Here is a 23073-nt window from a genome sequence, read left to right as displayed (position 1 = left end):
ATAGGGGGAGAAATCTGATAAATCCAGAAAGAGGAACATTCTATGAGATAACTGGCTGAGGCTCCTGACAAAATTCAATGACTTAATTTAAAAAGGAGGGTGTGGGGTGTGCCTGTGTGGCTCAGTCAGTTAAGCATCTGACTTTGGCTCAGGTCACGACCTCGTGGTTTGTGATTTCAAGCCCCACCTCAGGCTCTGTGCTGACAGCTTAGAGCCTGGAGCCTGCTTCAGATTCTCCCCCTCTCCCCTCCTCTCACTCTCTCAAAAATAAATATATGTTAAAAAATTTTTAAAAAGGAGGGTGGGGAGACATTCCAGGTTAAAAGAGACAAGAGCCGATTACAGTTCATGGGTTGAAAAAACTAATCAAATGGCTGTGAAAGGAATTTTGTAGACAATTGGGGAAATTTGAATATAAACTGAACATTAGATGGTTTTACGAAATTATTATTTATCTGAGGTTTAATCATGTATGGTGGTTATGCAGGACAATATCCTTATTCTTAGGAGATGCATACAGACCTATTTGGGGGTTGAAACAGCTGCACCTGACCCTTAAATAATTCTGCAAAATAAGTATGTGAGGTTGTGTGTGTCTGGAGAGAGCGAGAGAAAGCAAACGTGGGCAAATGTTAACCAGCTGGAGGACGGCTTTGCAAATTCTCCTTGTACTACTCTTTAAACTTTCTGTAGTTATAAGCCATTAAAAAAAAAAGTTGTTTTTTGTTGAACACGTTGAAAGAGGTTTAGTCAAAAAGACCCAAAGCTCATGCATGCCATCATCAGACTCCTCTGATTCTTTTATTTGCTCCCACTTTCTTCTTCTTAGAGGGGCAGCAGTGGTGGATGGGGCAGCACTTTTGCTGGTGCAGCGCCAGCCGCTGCGGCAGGTACACCAGCCCCTACGTTGAGATGAGATTCCTGATGGTGACACTGGCCAGAAAGGTTCAACATTTAATGAGGGCATCGATCCTATCCTCCGTGACTGCCATCTCATCGTCGTGCAGGATGAGAGCTGAGTAGACGCAGGCGAGTTCCGAGACAGAGGCCAAGCTTCGGGCAAGTGTCCAGTGGGAGCTGCCAGGGGCCTGTACTAGTCGCCGGATTAAGTGAAGGCCTCATCCCAATATGGCCTGGTTTCGTCGGAAGGACGGAGCATCTTAGAGGCAACTGAGCAAAGGGCGACATAAACTTTTTTTTTTTTTTACAATTGTGGGGTCCGGCTGGAATGCAGTTCAGAGAAGCCCCGTCGCAAACGCATCCGGGAGCAATTACCAAGTTGCACCACCGGGAAGAGACCTGGGAACACCTCTCTAAATGACAGCTCTGCTCCTTCCGGGGCCTTTTCCTATAGGCGGTTCCAGTCACGTGGCGGCATGGCCCCGCCCACACCTCCCAGAGGCCCGCGCGCGGGGCGGGCTGTTCTGCCGCTTCTTTCTGGCGGGCCGGGTGCGGCCATGGAGGGCGAGCCGCCTCCTGTGGAGGAGCGGCGGCGGCTGCAGCAGGAGCTTAGCGAGTTCGTGGAGAGCTGCTGCCGGACGCTGGAGGAGGTGACGGCGTCCCTGGGCTGGAGCCTGGATCGGCTGGACCCCGGGGAGGAGGGGGCGGCAGAGGTGAGGGCGGCTTGCGCGCAGGGTCCTTTTGGGGGCTCTCCGCCTGCGGTCTTTTCTGGCGGGGGAGGACTCCGCGTGGGAGCCCCCGCCCGTCTGCAGCGCCGTGGTGGGCGCCCGGGACCCGGCCTGGTGCGCCTTGTCGCCGGCGGGCCTCGGGTGGGGCGCGCGGGAGCCGCCGGAACGACGCGCACCCGCTACCTGTGCGGCGCTCCTAGCGCGGAGCTTGGGTTTGAGGAGGTGAAAATGCGGTGGGTGGGGAGGGGTGGCAGGTCTGGGGTTTACCTAGAAAATAGGGGAGTCGGAGTGCTGCTAGCAGACGTGTTGGCCGTTTGCTTTGTCATCTGTCACATGGATGCCGCAGTTGCACCAGATTCGGCGTCGGGAGAGAGCTTGGGAATTCAGCTGTCTCTGCCTTAAAGTTGTACGCTTCCGCCTGGGACAGCACCGATTCTAGGATTATTAGAGGATGTCACTAAGAGATGGTGACTAGCAACTCTTTTGAACGTTAAAATTGCTTTTAAAAATGTAGGCACGTGTATGAGAGTGAACAGTCCTGATATTTGGTTATTTTTCATGGGATGGGAGGAACGGAAGCGCTTCACTCGGATAATTCATGATCTCTAATACTCTTTCTGGGTTTACCGAGCTCTAATAATTTCTCCCAGGTTTAAATTACATGACTGACTCCCCAAAGGCAGTTAGAGTATATTTAGTTTACACACAAACAATTCACGTTTCTTAAAGTCCTGGTGGAAATTTTTAAAAGATTTTTTTTTTAAGTTTATATAATTGAGAGAGACAGAGACAGCGCGAGTGGGGGAGGGGCAGAGAGGGAGAAAGAGGATCCCAAGCAAGCTCCCCTCTGCCAGTGCAGAGCCCTAAGTGGGGTTAGAACTCACCAAACTAAGATCATGACCTGAGCGGAAACCAGTTGGATGCTTAACTGTCTGAGCCACCCAGGTGCCCCTAAAAAGATCTTTGTTGTTTGTTTAGAGGGGTGTTTGAAGCTGTGAATTCTATTGAGTGGATCCTACCATGCCTTTCCTTACCACTGAAATTTCTAATAACACTTAAATAGCACTTTGCTTATGCTATTTATTATATAGGTTAGTTACCTCGTTTAATGCTTCTAATTACCCTATGAGGTAGGTACTATTAGCCACATGTTATAGATGAGAAAACAAAGCCAGAGAGGTGGTAATTTGTTGCCTAGGACACACTGCTAGTAAAGGGCGATTGGGATTTTGAACCCAGGCATTCTGGCTCCCGAGAGTCTGTGTGTTTAATTGCCATGCTGCCTCTCTAAAACTTCTTTGTAAAATTCCAAAATTATGACAATTAGCTGTGAGTGTACATCTAAATTTTACCGAGCCAAGGTCTGCTATTCAAGACAGTGACTGGTTTAAAAATCCTGGTACGTGATAGTCATCATTCCTGGAATAGGTGCAGTCCAGATAGTTAATGAAGCCTCACTTTTCTGCAGGAGTGTTTTAATGCTCAAGTACAGTGAACAGTAGTCACAGGTCCTGTTGCAGAGCTTACTGTCTGGGTGTGGTGACGGGGAGTGCAGAGAAATCAGCGTACATTATAATGTGACTCAGTCTGTGACTAGCTGTAGTACAGGTTATTGGAGGCTGTCGTAGGACTGTGGAGGTTTCCTGGATAAGGTGAATTCTCAGCTGATAAAAGTATGCTAAATTAGCTGGGTGAAGCACAGGGGAAGCATCAACAGCAGGGGAAAAGGATGTGACCAGATCAGGAAACCTAAGGTGGTTAAGGATAGGTAAGCATAGGCTATAGAGAAAGAGGGGGGTGATGGTGGGAAGGGTCCAGATCTTAAAGGTCCTTGTGTCAGCCATAGTAAAGAATCTGGATTTTTTTTTTTTTTATGAGCTATGGAAGTATTTTAAGCCATACTATATCATCATATTTGCCATTTAATAAAATAATAATTGCTTACATTTATTGACACTTGCTATGTTCCAGGCTCTGTTTGAATTGTTTTATGTGTATAAACTCGTGTATAACTTATTTAATCTTCGCAATAGATCTGTGACAGAAGTCCCGTTTTACCCATTTTTTAGATGAGGAAACTTAGGCAAAGAAAGGTTAAGTACCTGAACCAAGTTCATGTAATCAGTAAGTAGCAGACCTGGAATTCAAAGTAGCTGCATTGTGGAGAGTGGAAGGGACAACAGATCTGGAAGCAGAGCAGTTAGGCAATGGCTGTTGTAATCCAGAAGAGATAATGATGATGTCCTGAAGTGGGGAAGTGGCAGAGAGGATGGATTATGTGGTAGGATTTCAGAGTTATTTAGTGAAAAGGACTAGGTGATTGATTAGATGTGAGTGATGAGGGAGAAGAGACGGTTTTCTACTTGAGAAAGTGGGACCTTTCACTGAAACTGGGAAACCCAAGAGGAATAGGTTTGGGGGTCAGGAGACCATGAATATAATGAATTTATTTTTGTTATACTGGATTGTTAGTGTTTTTAGTATAAGGTACTCAGGAGAGAATCCAGGTCTAAAGATTTAGATTTTGGGAGTCCTTACTATATACTAGAAATTGAAGCCATGAGATCTTCTAGTAAGTGTATATCAAATGGCACAAAGTCACTGGTTTGACTTACATAAAACATCAGCGTTTATAGGGGTACAGGTAGAACAAGGAAGGCATCTTTTTTTTTTAATATTTTAATGTTTATTTATTTTTGAGAGAGGGAGGGAGGGAGGGAGGGAGACATAGAATCTGAAGCAGGCTCCAGGCTCTGAACTGTCAGCACAGAGCCCAATGCGGGGCTCAAACCCAAGAACTATGAGATCCTGACCTGAGCCGAAGTCAGATGTTTAACCGACTGGAGCCACCCAGGTGCCCCAAGGAAGACGTCTTTAGAGGAGACCAAGTAGAAGGAACCAGAGAGGTAGGACATGAAGACTGTATGAGGATGACAGAAATGAACAGTTGGATTGTAACCTTCTAAGAGTTCACATATTTTAAAGAGTCTGACATGTACTTTGGCTATAGTAGTAAGATGATTGTTAGTAACCTCCTGACTGGTAGTTTGTCTGTAAACAAATCTTTCAAAGGGTTGGGCTTTGAAGGAGTGGAGAGGGGGCTATAAAGGAGAGAGAGATTGAAGGAGGGAGGTTTTTGTTTTTGTTTTTAATGGGCACATACATCACACAGGGGGTTGGGAAAGAGGCCTCCAGAAGAGATGAATGGATAGTACCACTTAATCGAGTAGTAAACTTTTAATGGTATAATCATTTATTTAAATATTATGTACCCCTTTTTTTTTTGCTTCTATTTCTTTTTTATAGGATGACGTTGTGATATGCCCCTATGATTCCAATCATCACATGCCTAAATCATCTTTAGCAAAGCACATGGTATCTTGTAGATTGAGGAAACTGGGCTATACCAAAGAAGAAGAGGTACCCTATATTTATTATGTATATATGTCATGTAATTCCTACATTAATAAATTTACAGTATTTGGAAGATATAGTGTGAGGTTTTCTGTCAAAATAATAGTTATTTGTGGGGTGGAATGGTACTTGCCTAATTTCGCAGACTTTATTAAGAAATATTTAAATGATATAATCTTTTGTTAATGTCACATCTTAAAATAGTCAATTATCTGTTACTCAAGAATGCTAACTTTTTTTTGTTTTTACCATTTAGGATAAAATGTATAATTCTGATTTTTTCTATGAGAATGTGAAGATACCTTCAATTACTTTGAGTAAGTATTAATTTAAATATAATTAAAATTTTTTTTTTTAACGTTTATTTATTTTTGAGACAGAGAGAGACACAGCATGAACGGGGGAGGGGCAGAGAGAGAGGGAGACACAGAATCGGAAGCAGGCTCCAGGCTCTGAGCCATCAGCCCAGAGCCTGACGCGGGGCTCGAACTCGCGGACCGCGAGATCGTGACCTGAGCTGAAGTCGGACGCTTAACCGACTGAGCCACCCAGGCGCCCCAAATTTAATTATAATTTAAAAATATCTTACTATAGGCATTGATATTTCATTTTTGAATTATCAAAAGAATCGACTTTTTATTTTTTTTTTAATTTTTTTTTTTTCAACGTTTATTTATTTTTGGGACAGAGAGAGACAGAGCATGAACGGGGGAGGGGCAGAGAGAGAGGGAGACACAGAATGGGAAACAGGCTCCAGGCTCTGAGCCATCAGCCCAGAGCCCGACGCAGGGCTCGAACTCACGGACCGCAAGATCGTGACCTGGCTGAAGTCGGACGCTTAACCGACTGCGCCACCCAGGCGCCCCAAGAATCGACTTTTTAGTATGCTTGTGATTAAGAAGGACATTTTGTACCTTGAGAGAATGTAGGATTAATTAATGTACAGTGAAAGTAGTTTGCTTAATCTGAAATTTAGAGATGAGGCTTTTATTAATAGGTTATGGAAAGCTTTGTACAGTAAGACAGATACTTTCTTTCTTGGTTATAACAAAAATCTGGCCACAACACAGTTTGCAGACTGAGTATGGAAGTGTGTTCCAGGTGTTAACAGCATAGACAGAGGTTAAAATTTCAGGCTGTAGAATCAGAATGCCCTGATTCAACTCCTGGTTTTGTCACTAATAGATTTGTGACTTTCAGAAAGGTAATTTAACATTTTTGTTGCCTAAATTTCTTCATAAAATGGGGGATGATGATAATAGCACCTTTGTGAGGATTAAATGATATATATGTAAAATGCTTAGAAGAGTGCTTGACGCTTAGCTAGAGTCAAGAAATGGTAGCTATTATTGGTTGCTAAAATTTGCAACAACTACTGCAGTATGCCTGATGGTAATGTTTTCTGAACTGCTTGAAGTCTTGTTACTTACTGGGTTCTAGCTAGATCTGAAAGAATTCTGCGTTCAGATTACGTGGGGAGTGATGTGGGTGTTTTGTTCTTAAGATTCTGGGGGCGCCTGGGTGGCTTAGTCGGTTGGGCGGCCGACTTCGGCTCAGGTCATGATCTCACGGTCCGTGGGTTCGAGCCCCACGTCGGGCTCTGTGCTGACAGCTCAGAGCCTGGAGCCTGTTTCAGATTCTGTGTCTCCCTCTCTCTGACCCTCCCCCGTTCATGCTCTGTCTCTCTCTCTGTCTCAAAAATAAATAAATGTTAAAAAAAATAAAACAAAATAAAAAAAAAAGATTCTGGAAGATTTGTCAATGTGCCCAAAGAGCTTGGATTAGAAACCAATTAGTTAATTTAGTTGTGGACACTGATGATTCATTCTGTGTTTATGGGTGCTTTTTTGACAGATAAGGACTCACAATTCCAGATAATTAAACAAGCTAGAACTGCAGTTGGAAAAGAGGGTGATTGTTATAATCAAAGTAAGTAGCATCATAATTTGAGCTAATTAATAATTCAAACTATTTTTTAAGTACATGTTACTAATTTTTAAGAAAAATCTTGTGCAAACAGTTACATGGGAAAAATTAAGTTTTACATTTAACATTAGGCCAATGTGTTTGGTGTCAGCTTCATTTGTTAGATATTTTCTGCTCAAATATAGCAGAATCTCACTGGGCTGCTGTCTTAGCTAGGGTTTCATGGCTTGGAATCACCTAATAGGTGAGATTATCTTGTAGATCATTTTTATTCTAGTTATTTGGTAACTAAATCCCACTGAGATTGTCTAACCCTGAGATTTCTTTCCTTTCTTGAGAATTAGCCCATTGTTAAATGTAAGGATATTGAAACACAATGTAAAAGGAAAGGCTTAGGCTGAAAGAGAATTTGAGAATAAAGCCCAAACACAAGGTTTTCCATACAGGTTCAGAAAGTTTGTGGACCCCTTCATGCCCAGTCCCTTCTTCCAGGGACTTACTTTAGCAGAGACTAGGTTAGAATTTTTAAGTATGAGCTTTTAGGAAATGAAAAGAAAACGAAATCCATCCAAAACATAGAAGTAAATGAGTAGATAGAGCTAATAGATTTCTGAACCTAGATATAACATGTAGCCAAAGCATTACTGGCTCCTTCTTATAAGGGTTTCTGAGTTGTCTTTGAACCTTCTAAAGATAGATTTCTCTGGGCATCTTACCTTTTTTTTCCCTCCCCTCATTTTTCTTTCTAGCTCAATTATATTCATTAGCCCGTAGTTAGGATTTGTTTCTCCCTTGCTGAAGTTCAGTCTTTACCCTTTGTTATAAGCCAATATCTGGACTTGATTTTTTCTTAAGCTGCACTGTGGCTTCAGGAGGAGGAACTCTCTTACCAGTGGTGTATATTACATTGGTTCCATGCAACAGCCAGAAGCACATTTCTTGTATTTCCTGTTTTAAAGCTCCCATTTTTATGTACTTTTTGCCAAATTCTAGAGTTTTTTTTCTTTGAGGGAGACATTTGACTCTTACTTGAAGAGATTACTGAGCTCTGATCAGTCAACCTTTTTTTTGGCCCTTATTATTGATTCTGTCTCTTACCCCCAGTTTAGTTAACAAACCAATAAAAATGTAGAGGATTTTGCTGTTGTCTTTTTGGAGGGGTTAATAGTTAAAGGCCTTTTTGACTTTAACTAGTCAGATAGATTTGCTGAATTTATTTTAGAGTTGAAAGAGAACTGGAAAATCATCTAATCTGGCATCTGATTTACAGATAAGGAAACAAACCCTATCTGAGAGAAATGATAAGGTTCTGGTGTGTTTGTTCTGAAAGCTCTCAATATTTTATTTTTTTTTTAAAGGGATTCTTTTTTAAAGCTGTTTTATATATTTTGTTTCTCTTTCATAACTAACTTGAGATAATCTGGACAAATACTTTCCCCTCCATATCAGGTGAAGAAATTAGAGACACACAGAAATGGGTTAACACTCCTTTGTTAGATAATAGCAAGTCTTGGTAATAGCAAAGCTGGATTGAGGGCCAAGTTCTGAATTTTGGTACACACTCTGAACTGAGTTACTCTGTTTTCTGTTAGAAAATTTCATTTAGTGAAATTTATGGACTAAGATTCTAGCTGTTGCTCATATATTCATTATTTATTATGTCTATTATAAATAAGTACAAGGTAATCACAGACTTCAAATCTGTACCTACTCACTGCTATTAGTAATGTTCATCGTTTGTTCTAGTTTGTAAGCCTATTTTAAGGAAAGAAACTAGTTGCTTGGCCTGGTACAAATGACAGTTTTCCTGAGGTTTTGTTTCCTTTTCTGTAGTATAAAACTATCTTACAATGTTGTTTAAAGCAATGGAGATAATGAATGCTAAACTAGCACTAGCTCTAATATATGGTAATTTCTATTGTCTAAGCAATTTAATTTCTAAGCACATTAATGTATAGAAAGCCATATTAAGATAATGAAATGGGTGAGAATTTTATATATGTGGGTAATTTAATGTTCTCAAGTTTTTAAATTTATATTAACTAAGTAATAAGGTGGATTAGACATTGAATTTAGTTCTTTACAGAAGCAAAGAATTACTTTGAATAGTTATTTCAGTAGAAAAGTTAAGAGGAACTTTTGTTTTCACACTCTATTAAATTAAACTGTTAAGAATTTTTCTTAAATGATCTGTAACCCTCTTTTTAAAACTTTTTTTCATCTTGTGTAGAGCTCTGCAGTTTCTCAATAGACATTATTTTTGTGACCCACTTATGTCTTAGACATTTTAAAATCTTACAGCCTAGAACAAGAATCTTTTTTAATATGTTACTGATTTATTTACTTTGAAGGAAGAGTGACTAACATAAGCAAATTTACATTTTCCCATTTAATTAATATTTTGTGTGTCTTGTACTAAGTTGTAAGTTTTTGATAAGTTATATTTATGTTTCCATTTTGTCAGTCATACCAGGTCTCCACTCAGTGTACAGAATTCTCAATTCATGAACTTGTGAAAGCTTGATGCAACCATGAGATGTACTTACCTATTATCAACCATGAGATGTTAATTTTATAACCAACATGCTAATTTTAATCATAAACAATCATTTTACATTTAGTGGCGTATCTTTTTCTTTCAGTATTATTTGCTGTATTTCAATTTCATGACTATATTTGAATCATGGCCATGATTTGAAGATCAGTGTATTATACTAAACCCTTGAGAGACCTTAGTAGATTGGTTCTAGGCCTAATCTGTTCTTACCACTTGTGTGACTTGGGCAAGTCATTTTACCTCTATGGGCCTTAATTTCTTTATCTCTGATGTTGGAAATTGACTCTGTATGTATTCTTCCTAAAATTCTGAATTTGTATCTTTGAGCCAGTACCTTCTATTAATGTTTAATATTATATATGTCATACGTTTAAGATGCTCTGTGATGGCAAAAGTGACTAAAAAGAAAGAATTAGAGTTACTAAAAAGGTAGATTAGAGTTTCAGTTTGGGTGAAGAAAAACTTCTGGAGACGGACAGAAGTTATGGTTGCAAAACAATGTAATATACTTAATGCCTCTAAGCTGTACACTTAAAAATGGTTAGATGGTAAATTTTATGTTATATATATATTGCTACAGCTTTTAAAAGGCTACTACAAAAAAAAGTAGAGGATCATGGAATTTAATATGATTACAGCACGTCTAGGTGTATTTCTAAATCCTGTAGAAGCTTGTGTTTGAAAAGTTACATTTTATGGAAATGTAAGCTTATTTGTGTTTATCCTTTTTTTTTGTCAGAAATATCTATGTTCTGAATTATTTGAATGCAGTTTGTTGTTTAACTTTTCCTGTACTTTTTCTTTTTCAGTAATTGGGGTGAGTATAAAGAGGAATTAGGAACCTGAATGTACTCCTTATTTAAAGATATGCAGTATCCTTTTTGCAAATGATATCCTTTTAAAAGTATCACTCAAATTTCTAAACTTGATCTTAACCACTGTCACAGTATTAGAATCTTTGGAATTTTCGTTGAATTTCAAGGAATTTAAGTATCCATTATCACCATACAGAAATTTAAGATGAATGAAGACAACTCAGAATAATTTAAGGAGGAAATTATATTTCTTTGTCTAAAAATAATAGGCAAAGGTTTATGTGGATCTTGTTTGTAATATATCAGTGTTTTCTAATCTTTGTATTTTTCTCCCAGATTTTTATAAAAGCCTATATTCAAAGGAATTAGGCTTATCAAAGCTAATTCATTTTTATGGTACAAAATTAAATGTTTTCACATCTGCCTTCATAAAAAAGCTTTTCATAGTGTCTACCACAATTATAGTAAAATTGATTGACTTGAAAGGAAACCCTTCTCTACTAATTCAAAACCCTTCGACTAATACAAATGACCCTGTATTGTTATCCGCATCTATTCATGGACTCATATTCAGTGTAGCCCTCCTCCTAATGTAGACAAATGTAAAGTCATCTCTTTTTTTGTGTTGTAGTGCTTAGTTGGTAGTTTGCTCTTACTTGAATTTTTCTTTTGCCTCTTTACCTGGGAAGTTAAGGCTAGACTTTATCAAATAAAAGTATCTGGGAAGAGCTACTGATCTTACTTGTTCTGTGAACCAAAGTTATTACTTTAGGGTAGTAGCTCCTATTTATTGTTTGCATCAGTAAATAATGAAGGCTAGAAAGAATTGTGTTAAAACAATTGCTTTATTTACAGTTACCATAAATTTTTATTTCTTTGAGAAAATTTGAATCTCAAAACAAAAATTTTCTTCAATGTTTAATACATCATATCAAGGTATTGTATTTACTTTCTTTCATTAATGAGCAGATTTTAGAAAGTTCTGTGACTGTTGGGGGGGGCAGTGCTCTTAACTCTTTTAAATTAATTTGGTTGTGTCAATATGCTTCCTCTTCCGAAAATTAAAACAAATTTAGTCTCAGTTTTACCTGTCTTTCTCTGGTCTGAGGAAGTTTGGGATTTCTGCTACCTAATTAATTGTGTTTTGGTCCCTGGCTCTAAGTCATTGCAAAAGTAGGGTATATTTTGAATACGGAGCATCTAACTTGATGTCTCATATAAAAAAAGACATTTTTTACACATTTTTCATATTTCTATAATATATTTTCAGAGGGACTACAACGTGTATTACCTATTAAAAGCATTTTTTCCCAAGCTCTTATGGGAAAAAGCATATAAACAGAAAGAAAGTTACTATTTTTATCATATGGGTAGCCTTTTAAAAATTGTTACCCAGAAGGTTTCCTTATGAGCAAATTATCTCATGGTTATTATTGCTTGCCTTCATGGGATGTGTCTTAACATTGTTGGAGAGAATAGCAAACATCCACAGTACATGCTTTCTGTGGGTATGGCTTTGAGGATAAAGTCACTGTTTATTATTTATCACACAGACGGATATTTTTTATATTTTAGGGATTACTGTGAAAACAATTGTGTTAATGTTGCATTATTACAGCACATGTTTAAAGATAAAGAGTAAATTTTAAGTCCACAATGCTTCATGTATTGTTTATTCTTGTGGTTTTATTTTTACTAGGGATTTATTCTTCATTACCTGTTGAAGTTCCTCTGAATCACAAACGGTTTGTTTGTGATCTAACACAAGCAGATCGTCTTGCCCTCTATGATTTTGTAATGGAGGAGACGAAGAAAAAGCGCTCGGATTCTCAAATTATTGAAAATGACAGTGATCTCTTTGTAGACTTGGCTGCCAAAGTCAATCAAGGTTTGAGATGAATATAATAGTTTTATATTTCTTAATTGTCATTTCGCTCTTTGAGTATTACAAAGATTTAGTTGTTAGGCCACTTTGAGTTGAAAGAGGATGATTTTGCATTATCCGATATTCACATATATGTTAAGATATTTACTCAGGGCATGAAATTTTGCTCTCTGTCCTTTGTATTAAGCATATTTTCCTTCTATAAGAATGTCACTTATAGCTGTGCTGGTCTTTTAATCTTTATACCTTAACAATCTTAGGTTCAACTAATGGAGAAAAGGAATGATATAAAACTTAGTCTATTTGTATAATATGGAGTTTTTAGGATGTTTTTGTATGCATGGAAACATGTTGAAATATTGGATGATTGCGGTCTTTCTTCCTGCTAATTAGTTAAGAATCTAAAAGCTTCCAAGGATATAATAATTTTGTTTTATTCTTTTATTAGATAATAGTCGAAAAAGTCCAAAGTCTTACCTTGAAATCCTAGCAGAAGTGAGAGATTATAAAAGAAGACGCCAGTCCTATAGAGCTAAGAATGTTCACATAACCAAGAAATCATATACTGAGGTAAGCTTTACATAATCTCTTAGAGCTTTGTTGAGAACAGAATGTCCCTTTGATAGTTTTCTAAGTCTGTTCTATGGATTTCCAGAGTTCATAGAGGTTTTTTGAAAGAAAATAGCTTCAAAGTGGCCACCTTGAAATACAAATACCTGATTTGTATTTGCTCCATTATTTTCAGATCCACTGTACCAGGCAAATAAGGCCTTTTCAAGGTACAAAATTCTTATGTAAATAGGTTGTACAATCTTAAAAAATACCTACTTTTGAGAAAGCATTGTATCATGATAAGTGCATAGATTTTGGCCTTAGACCTGGGTTTGAGTGTTGATTGTACTCTTTATCATTCGCTATTTGACTTGCACAAATTCTTTGAGCTTTTTAAGTTGCAACGTTTTTCATTTTATATATTTTATGTAGATTTTGTGGGGGTGTTATAAGAATTGATTGAGATAATGCATGTAGACACAGAAGTTGGCCAGCAAACAGCCGTTGTCTTTTCCTTACAGAAATTTTAGCATGCTTTTATGTACTCTTCTAAATGTTTGGGCTTAAGAAATGTCTGGTATAAATTATTTATGTATTAATCTCTTGATGTATATCCAAAGTTATTTTCAGATGTCCTTTAGTGGATGGTCAGAGTTGATGAATTTTTTGGTACATGAATTACCTTGCCCAGACTCTACAAATAATCTCCTTATTGAATCTCTAAATTCTTCCCACATTATTTCTTACTTCTCTCTATGATTTCTAAGACCTTCCATAATCTGACCTTATTTTACCAAGCATTTTCTTTTGCTTTAGTCAAGCATGTCTCTTAAACTGTATCTGATTACACACATTTATTCTTATCTACATGTCCAAATAACATGTTTTCTCACCTGAAATGCTCTTTGTTGTTATTTTAAATCTTGATGTAAATTTTAAGGCCTGTTGTTTCCATGAGGTGCTAGTTGACTCAGTCATTTGTTGATTTATTGTTTTAATGCTCTCTGTACCACATAGCTTAGCATTTAATCTTATGCTGTTCTTTGTATAATTAAAGTATATGTTTCAGTCTTATCTCTTCCAGTAGAGGTCTGGGACCTCATCATATTACCTAAGTATTCGTACAGTCCCTCAAATACTTGGTGGTTCGTCAGTTGTTTCTTCTCTGGTCTCAGTACCTTGTAACCAAGTGTAAGTGTTGCTGCTAGTGTTCTTCACAATTTTATGGTTAACCTTTTTGTTTTGTTTTGTTTAAAGTTTATTTATATAAGTAATCTCTGTACCCAACATGGCCCTCAAACTTACGACGACCCAGAGACCAAGAGCCAGCCACACACTTTTGGGACTAAGCTAGATAGGCGCCCCTGTGGTTAACTTTTTATTATGGAAATATTCAAGCATATGCTAAAGTGGGTGGAATAGTCTAATGAACTCTTTTGTCCCTGTCACTCAGCTTCAAAAATTATCAACATTATGGCCTTGTCATTTTCTTTATATCCTCACTTGCTACCTCCTTCCTCCACATTGGTAATTTTGGAAGCAGATCCTAAATACCTTTCATCTGTAAAAACTTCAGTGTTTACAAATCTTTCAGTGATTTATCATATTCCTGGTCATGACTTTTCCAACATTTTATCTATTTCTAGCTTCATTCATGTCCTCTATTATTTTTGTTTGGACTAAACCTGAACTTCAGAAAAAAGTTACCTACTGTAGTTACTGTGCATAACACACTGCTGTTGGGTAGTTAAAGATAAATGGCACACAGACACCACCCTTAAGGAGCTTAGAATAGTTTATACAAGTGGAACAGAGCTTTCAAAATACAGCTTGCATTCAGTACTAAAAGTGAGATCAAAGTATATGGGAGAAAAGAGCGATTATTTTTAAAAGATAAGATTGGTATGGGCTTCATAGAGAAGATAGCATTTGAAGGAAAGGGAGAAGCAGGAAGGATAAAGAATGTATGTTCATCAGCTCTTTCCTATGGCGAATCTATGCAAGGTTAGGTCTGTGGAAACTGTGTCCAGTAATACTTGGGCTTCACAGAGTTCATGTAGAGCTAGTCAGGGAGTCATGGAGGGCTACTCGGGAAGTGCTGGAGCTAGAATTGGAATTCAGGTGTCTGTGACTCATGTCACTCTCTGGATTGTATTTGGACACATCTAAGATTTTCTCAGGAGAATATGGTGGAGGAGGGGAAGTCGTGGATGAGGATATTCCAGGTGGAAGGGTTAGTGTTCCTAAAAATAAATAGAGGTATAGTTTTTGAGATACCCATTAGTAGTCCAAGATGGCTAGCATTTAGCGTTTCTGAACCTCCAGTAGGAGATAAGGCTGGTTTCTGCTATGTGATGTAGTAAAATCATGAAAGGCTTCAAAGGCTCTATTAAGGAATTTGGGCACTGTTCCATTTTACTTTGGGAGCCACTGAAAGTTTCCTTGAAGTAAGGAGAAACTCAGTCAGAACTGAACTTTTTAGTGTTTGTCTTTGAGATTGCCCCTTGTCCCCTGTACCTTCTTAAAACATTTGCTAATTAGGCATGAGGGAAATGTAACCTTCTATTTTAGTTTCATCTGTGCTTCTCAGTTCACTAGCCCTGTGCTTGATGGCATGGATAAATAGGAAAGAAAGAAACTTCCAAATGGTTCTTACAGGTAACGGGTTTATATTAATCTTATAGGAAAGTATCTGTGAAGTGACTATAATGTTTCATATTTTGTCTCTCATCTTAATTACAAGATTTTTAAAAAGCTTTATTTGTAAATAATCTTAAACATACAAATAAGTTGCAAAACCAAAAATAGTACAAAGAACTCCTAAATATCCTTTACCCTGATCACCTGTTAACATTTTGTCCCATTTGCTTGTCATTTGCACTCTCTCTTAATTTGTATATTTTTCTCTCTCTTGATCTCTGTCTATGCGTTATTTTTTTCTAAACTATTTAAGTTTCATAACCCATGATTTTTTTGTCACTAAATACTTAGTATGTATTTCTTAAAAATAGGGATATTTTTCTTAATCATAAAATAGTAATCAACTAGCAAGTTTAGCAACGATTATAGTACTTTCCTTTTTCTTTTTTAACATTTATTTTTGAGAGAGAGAGTGGGGGAAGGGCAAAGAGACAGGGAGACACAGAATCTGAATCAGGCTCTAGGCTCTGAGCTATCAGTACAGAGCCCGATATGGGGCTTGAACTCATGAACAGTGAGATCATGACCTGAGCCAAAGCCAGCCGCTTAACCGACTGAGCCACCCAGGTGCCCCTATAGTATTTTCATTTACCATTCATGTTGTAATTTGGCCACAGAATTTTTAATATTCTCTAAACTCATATCCCACAGTTCATTCTGTCATAACTCTTAGTAAATATTTGGATGATTGTTAGCAGTGATTTTTCTAGCTTAATTTTTTGAAAAAACTTTATCTGAGACTGGGTGCTTATCTCTCCTAAGGTGATTCGGGATGTCATAAATGTGCACATGGAAGAACTCAGTAGTCATTGGCAGGAAGAACAGGAAAGACCAGAGGATGATGCTGAAAAGTATGTCATGGTGTTTACTGGTGAAAATATTCTCTTTTTAATCTGTTACTTTATAATCATTTGACTAAATTTTAGCATTTCCAAGACCATTAATAACACACTGTAGTTAACTAATATGCTTAAGTTGTTCCATGTTGTCCTTCCTCAAGATTATTATACCAGGGTTTCTCTGTGACGTTGCCCTTTGACAGTTTTGGAGAAACAAATATATTGATGAAATATTAAAACAGTAAAATATTTAAGAGCTATATTTCTTTAACTGTCTTCTCATATGGAATATAAGGTTATACCTATTTTTTTTTAATGTTTGTTTATTATTTGAGAGAAAGAGAGAGTGAGAACGAGCAGGGGAGGGGCAGAGATCAAAGGAGAATCTGAAGCAGGCTCCAGGCTCTGAGCTGTCAACATAGAGCCCGATGTGGGGCTCAAACTCACAAACCGTGAGGTCATGACCTGAGCCAAAGTTGGATGCTTAACCCACTGAGCCATCCAGGTGCCCCAGCTTATACCTATTTATATCGATTCTATTGTTGTTCTGATATAGAATATTCAACTTTAAGCTGGTGTGTCTGTTGTGTGTTTGGTGGAGACCAGTGTTTAACTGTTCTGGGACACCTGGGTGGCTCAGTTGGTTAAGCATCCAACTTTGGCTTAGATCATGATCCCAAGGGTCATGAGTTTGAGCCCCGTGTCAGGCTCTGTCAGAGCCTGGAGCCTGCTTCAGATTCTATCTCCCTCTCTTTTGTACCTCCCATACTCATGCTCTGTCTCTGTCTCTCTCAAAAATAAACATTAAAAAAAATTAAAGAATAAAACTGAACTATTCTTTCTGTTTTTCAGGAATGAAGAAAGGCGATCGGCTTCAGTAGATTCACGGCAGTCTGGTGGAAGCTATTTGGATGCTGAGTGTTCACGACATAGAAGGGATCGGAGTAGGAGTCCACATAAAAGAAAAAGAAATAAAGATAAGGATAAAAACTGGGACTCAAGAAGAAGGAAAGAGAGGTGAGTCTAACACTGCATCATCTGATGTTGAACTGTTTACTTTTGAAAAGTAAATAGATCTGTCTGTTGTAGAGTATGTTGAGAAAATGGATTATAAGAGTAAATTACAGTACAGAGAGTAAGTAATTGATGAGAATTCATATCATTTGTCTTACGTTAGTTCAAATAACCACAGCTCTGGTGGCATAGTTCTCTATATGACTGATTGGATGTGGGTTTCCCTCTTTTACTCCTAGTTAGTTTCCTAGTCATGACATATGGAAGTAATGTCTAGGTAGGAGGTTAACTGTCAACAAGGTGTTTGCCTAGATCTCTTTTTTCTGCTCCATCCTCCCTCCTTTTTCTTATTATTTCTTTCTCCTGCTAATTCTTGAGTTAAAGGGTATATAGGGTCAGAGAGAAGATCCAAACTTTAATGTCAAGTCAATTTTGCCCTTGTTAATAACTCTCATAGAATTTGATGGCTAGAAAAATATGAACTAATACTAAAATAATAAATTTAAGTCATTTGTGGTCTATTCCTGTAGTCCAGCTGCCTCTGGGCATCTGCCTGGATCTCACTTTCATCAGGTCTCTAATTGAACATACTTTTTCTCATTCTGCCCCTCTTTTCCCAGCATTCCATATTCTGATTAATGGGATGACCATCATCTATTCACCTAAGCAGAAGTCAAGGATTTATTTTAGTGGCTTCTATTTTATTCCTACCATTTAGTTCCTAATTGCTGTCAGTTTTACCTGAAGATGCTTTACATGCACCTCCTTGTCTCTGTCCTTACTGCTGTCCATCTGGAAAATGATAGTTTTTCCTAATTGTTCTATCTGCTTGTAAGCTTGTCTCATATGGAGACATCCCTACTCTACTGCCAGAGTGAACTTTCACTCTTAAAACTTTTCAGTGTCAAAATTCACATTGTTTAGAATGGCTCTTAAACCCTCCAGGATAAGGGCTCCGCCTACCCATCCTTGTATTTTGCCAAAACCCCATGAAATGCCAAAATTATGCTGTAGCCAGCCTGAATTACTTAGAGTTCCTCATCTATACTGTGCCACATTTGTGCCTTTCTCTGTCAGGTTCTGCTGCCTAATTTTTATTTTTAAAGCCTGCTTGGTGAGCCCTTCCTTGTCCTTTAAGACCCAGCTTAGTCATTTCCATGAAACCTATTCTCACTGAGGCAGAGCTGATCTCTCCCATCGTGTCAGCACTCTGCTTAGCATGTTCTTTTTATTGAACTTATGTTATTACTCTCCCTACTAGACTGAGCTCCTTGAAGGCGGGTTGATGTCTTACTTAGTAACATATGCCCAGTGTTTGTCTAATAATGGCCTCTCAAATGATATCTTTTCTCTCTTCAGGGCCAGTAGTGATCAGGAATTAGTAATGCTTATTGGTTCAATAATTTTGCTCATCTCACTGTCATTCATTTCATAGGTTTCAAGCTAGCTGTGATTTTATCCTATTCTTATAAATAAGAAGTATTTGCTTAGTAATCCCTTTTGAGTCACATAATGAATGGTATTTTATAATAATTATACACAAATTAACTCTTAGTTATCAGAGTTATTCTTTTACTTCCTTATGGTTTGTTCATGCTTCTTCCATTTGAGTAATTCTTAGCATCTCTGGTCAGTTTTTATTGACTTAAATACATTAGCCTCAAATATAAACATGAAATAATTTTCCTTTAGAGAGGATATATTTAGAGTTTAAATATAAACTGAGTATCAGTAGGAAATACATCCTTCTCAGTAGTGTAGGACTTATCTTTGATATCCACACTTGAGGTGGAATGAATTGTAGGGAGCTGAGATAGGAGCCAGCATAAAAATATCAGACCATTTCTGACTTCAATATTTTATTTGAAATGAATTCTCCCCTTCTCATGAGTGTATATTCAAAATCACCTTTAAAGTGGAACTCCAAAATGCAACTTAAAAAAATCTCATTTTGCTTGTCCCCATGTCAATTTTGTCCCTTGGTTTTAACGTTTAATTTTCTACATTTACTCTTAATTTTCTACATTTACTCTTAATTTTCTACATTTAATTTTCTACATTTTAACGTTTAATTTTCTACAACTGTTTAGGGGCATCTTGCTGGCTCAGTTGGTAAAGCATGTGAGTCTAGATCTCAGGATCATGAGTTCAAGTTATGTTGAGTGTACAGCTTACTTAATAAAAACAGTGACTGTTTAGTTCTGAATGCATGTTATAACTTGTTCTGAAGTATATTACTAGTGAGTTATCGTTTTAACATTGATATTAAAATGTCCATCATTTGTAATATTTTTTTTTTCCACTCCTGTCATTTCAGGGATGGGGAAAGACACCATAGTCATAAAAGAAGAAAGCAAAAAATATAAATGAGGTATTTGTGCATGTATTAATTATGCTTATGCCATGATAACCAATATGCCAATATTTTAATTACAATTGCTTTGAGTAAAAGAATGTGTTTCTATGACTTGTTTAGTGCTCAGATTATTGATTTTCAGTAAGTACTTATGTTTCTAACCATGAGTACACTATCATGCCCTATAATTTTGTTTCACTTATATTTTAATAGATGATTGCTTCCTATTACTGATTTTGTTTCATTCTTTGTTATAGTTTATGTATCAGAAAATTCTTTAATTAAAGTCAGTACTTAAGCTATATAAATAATACACAAATACATTTGCATTAAAAAAAAATTAAACCTTTCAGTTAGGTTAATGTCCCCTTGGAACACCACCTATAATCCCTGTGGCCACCCCAGGAACTACTATTTACCACTATACTGGTAAATTGTAATAGGGAAAGACGACTTACATATCTGTCAGAAGGGAAATAGCCTCGTTAAATAAAATATGGAATAGTCGTGGGATTACTATAGTGGACCTAAAAGAAATAAACTTTATCTAGATTAATATGGATAGATCTCAGAAATATAATGCTGAGTGAAAATAACAAGCTGAAGAAAGATAGATACAAGTTATATTTATGTACAATATAATACTATACATTTTCTGTGACCATATATGTATGTAAATACATCTTTAAGGGTTTAGAAGAACCCATACCAAATTCATAATAGTGATTATTTGGGGGAGGAGTTATAGATGGGAGAGGTTAGGAGTGAAAACCAGGATTGAGAAAGTGGTCGAAGAAGATTTTAGCTTTATCCATAATACATTAATTTTCAAGAATCAGATGCTTATGTTTCACTTGTTAATTAAAATTAGATTTTAATTAAAATTAAAAATACACTGTATTTTCTTTCATGTAAATCATTTTTATTGAGGTTTACTGCTTCTATAAAATAAAATACATCCGTTTTAAGTGTAAGTTTCATTGACTTTTGACAAACTTTTACCCCTGCCAACAAAATCACCTTAATCAAGATAGAGAACATTTCCATCATCCCCAAAAGTTACCATATGCCCCTTTTACCAGGCAGTTTCTCTGTCCCCCCTCTAGGCAACCACAGACTGGTTCTTGTTGCTGTTGATTAGATGTATCTTTTTTAGAATTCATATAAACAGAATCCTACAATACGTACCTTCTTCTACTCCACGTGTTTTTAGATCAATCCATGTTGTATGCATCAGTCGTCCCTTTCTTTTTCTTAGTATATTCTGTTGTTATGATGGATCACCCAGGTGAGACTTAAGCATTAAATGTTAATCATCTCATGTCTAATAGCAACATCGTGATTCTTGGATACCCAGGATAAAGACTCCAAGGTGGGTACCAAATAGAAATGAAACTTTAATTATTTCAATAAGTGACTGATAATGACACAAAGGTTGACTGGATTTAGATCAGATTGGCTGTTAGGCTTCAGGTATGAGAAACAACTCTCAGATTTATAAGTTGGAAATCAACTGTTCACTTGCCAATTTGAAGTCTTACTACTGCTGTTGTACTTCATTTCTAAATATATAAAATTCAGATTTAAAAATCTTAAGGATTTTGGCATTATAATGTTGAACCATGTAAAATTGCTGCTTTTGTGGGTCAAAACCATTTGAATTACCAGCAATTTTATATATTGTAACTTAATTTATCATTTTGTTTTTCAATATGATTTCATTGATTTTGCTGAGTGGAAGAAACTGAAGAGTAAGATTGAAAGGCATACTTGGGTTTCTGGTAGAAGAGAGAAATAAGTGGAAAGGAGAAGTGGGGTGGTGGGATTGGGGAAAAGTAGGATAGTATGGAAAAATGTAACCAGAGTGCCCGTTTTAGCAGCACATATGCTAAAATTTAAATAATACAGAGAATAATACAGAGAAGATTAGTATGGTTTCTGGGCAAGAATGACACGTAAAATGTAACCAGGGTTCTTTACAGATTTTTAAGTATAATATCAACTACTGCGAACTATCCATTAAAATATAGATGTAGATGTAGGCTTTGTTTGATCCTTGCATGTTTTAATTTTCCATGCTTGCCTCTTTGTGTTTCAGACTCCTTCACTGGATTATGGCTCCTTGAGAGCAGGTTTTACATTTTTATCAATATAACCCCCCCAGTGGTTGTCAATTTATTATCTTAAATTTTGACAAAAGCATTTGCAAGCCCCTGTCATTTAATATCTAATTTTTGATTCATAAAGTACTGATATTAATAATAACTATAACTGTTACCCATTTTACCTGTTTATTTAATCCTATTTCTGATGGTACCTTCTTGCCTACATTTATGATCTACTGGCTATAACAATATTCTCTCCTGAAGTCTTTTAAAAGCACTAAGGATAGCTAACATTTATTGAGCACTCACTATGTAGCAGACTCTGTTTTGCACATACACACACACACACACACACACACACACACACACACACGGTGTACGTAACATAAAATTGACCATTTTAGCCAATTTTTTATGTTTATTTATTTTGAGAGAGAGAGAGAGAGAGAGAGTGTGTGTGTGTGTGTGTATGAGTGGAAAGAGAGAGAGAGAGAGTGTGTGTGTGTGTGTGTGTGTGTGTGTGTGTGTGTGTGTGTGTGGAGGAGAGGCAGAGGGAGAATCCCAAGCAGTCTCTGACAGCCTGTGTGAATGGACCCCACGAACTGTGAGACCATGACTTGTGGCAAAATCAAAGGTCTGACGCTTAACCAACTAAGCCACCCAGTCTCCTCTACCATTTTGGCCATTTTCAAGTGTATAGTTCAGTGGCATTAACATTCATGTTGTCACTGCCATACGTTTCCAGAATGTTTTCATCATCCCAAACTGAAAATCTCTACTCATTAAACAGCAACTCTCCGTTTACCCCTTCTCCCAGCCCTTGGTAACCACCACACCACTTTCTGTCTTTAGGAATTTGACTATTCTAGGGAAGTCATGTAAGTGGAATAATAGAATATTTGTTTTTTTGGTGTCTGGCTTATTTTACTTAGTGTTTTCAGGGTTCATCCATGTTGTAGCATGTATCAGCATTTCATTTCTTTCAAGGCTAACTAATATTCCATTGCGTGTATATTCCATATTTGTTCGTCATTCATCTGTTGGTGGATGTTTGGGTTATTTCCAACTTTTGGCTACTGTGAATAATGCTTCTGTGAACATGGCTGTACAAAGATCTGTTTGACTCCCTGCTTTCACTTCTTGTAAATGTGTACCTAGAATTAGAATTGCTGGGTCATAAGGTAACTGTGTTTAATTTTTTGAGAAACCACTACACTGTTTTCCACAGGGTCTGTGCATTTTACATTCTGACCAGCAATGCTCCAGAGATCCAGTTTCTCCA

General features: G+C 37.1%; 1 protein-coding gene and 1 pseudogene across 3 annotated transcripts; both read left to right on the top strand.

Annotated features, from left to right (window-relative positions):
• The first annotated feature begins 912 nt into the window (after window positions 1-912).
• On the top strand, window positions 913-21967 carry SNRNP48 (small nuclear ribonucleoprotein U11/U12 subunit 48). Of its 3 annotated transcripts, XM_047858768.1 has the most exons (11): window positions 913-1613; window positions 4935-5048; window positions 5299-5359; window positions 6897-6971; window positions 12040-12228; window positions 12674-12795; window positions 16240-16328; window positions 17169-17333; window positions 19648-19701; window positions 21018-21058; window positions 21785-21967. In XM_047858768.1, exons 1-9 carry the CDS (start codon window positions 1377-1379, stop codon window positions 19694-19696), a joined length of 1101 nt encoding a protein of 366 aa, XP_047714724.1. In that variant the 5' UTR covers window positions 913-1376; the 3' UTR covers window positions 19697-19701; window positions 21018-21058; window positions 21785-21967. The 3 variants fall into 3 exon arrangements, with proteins under 3 accessions (XP_047714724.1, XP_047714723.1, XP_047714725.1); XM_047858767.1 differs by lacking the exons at window positions 21018-21058; window positions 21785-21967 and having other exon boundaries at window positions 914-1613; window positions 19648-19797; XM_047858769.1 differs by lacking the exons at window positions 913-1613; window positions 21018-21058; window positions 21785-21967 and adding an exon at window positions 4380-4534 and having other exon boundaries at window positions 19648-19797.
• Window positions 21551-21674, top strand: LOC125166912 (uncharacterized; annotated as a pseudogene).
• Window positions 21968-23073: the final 1106 nt, after the last annotated feature.

Source organism: Prionailurus viverrinus, chromosome B2 (assembly GCF_022837055.1).
Source record: "Prionailurus viverrinus isolate Anna chromosome B2, UM_Priviv_1.0, whole genome shotgun sequence".
Classification (NCBI taxonomy): Eukaryota; Metazoa; Chordata; class Mammalia; order Carnivora; family Felidae; genus Prionailurus; species Prionailurus viverrinus.
The sequence above is the reverse complement of the archived record's forward strand: the minus strand, read 5'-3'. Positions and strand labels throughout refer to the sequence as shown.

Excerpts from the sequence above, each read along its gene's own strand:
- SNRNP48 (XM_047858768.1), top strand. The coding sequence starts at position 1,377 with ATGGCCCCGCCCACACCTCCCAGAGGCCCGCGCGCGGGGCGGGCTGTT. Across the intron at positions 1,614-4,934 it reads GGGAGGAGGGGGCGGCAGAG|GATGACGTTGTGATATGCCC; the intron begins GTGAGGGCGGCT and ends TCTTTTTTATAG. Across the intron at positions 12,229-12,673 it reads GGCTGCCAAAGTCAATCAAG|ATAATAGTCGAAAAAGTCCA; the intron begins GTTTGAGATGAA and ends TTCTTTTATTAG.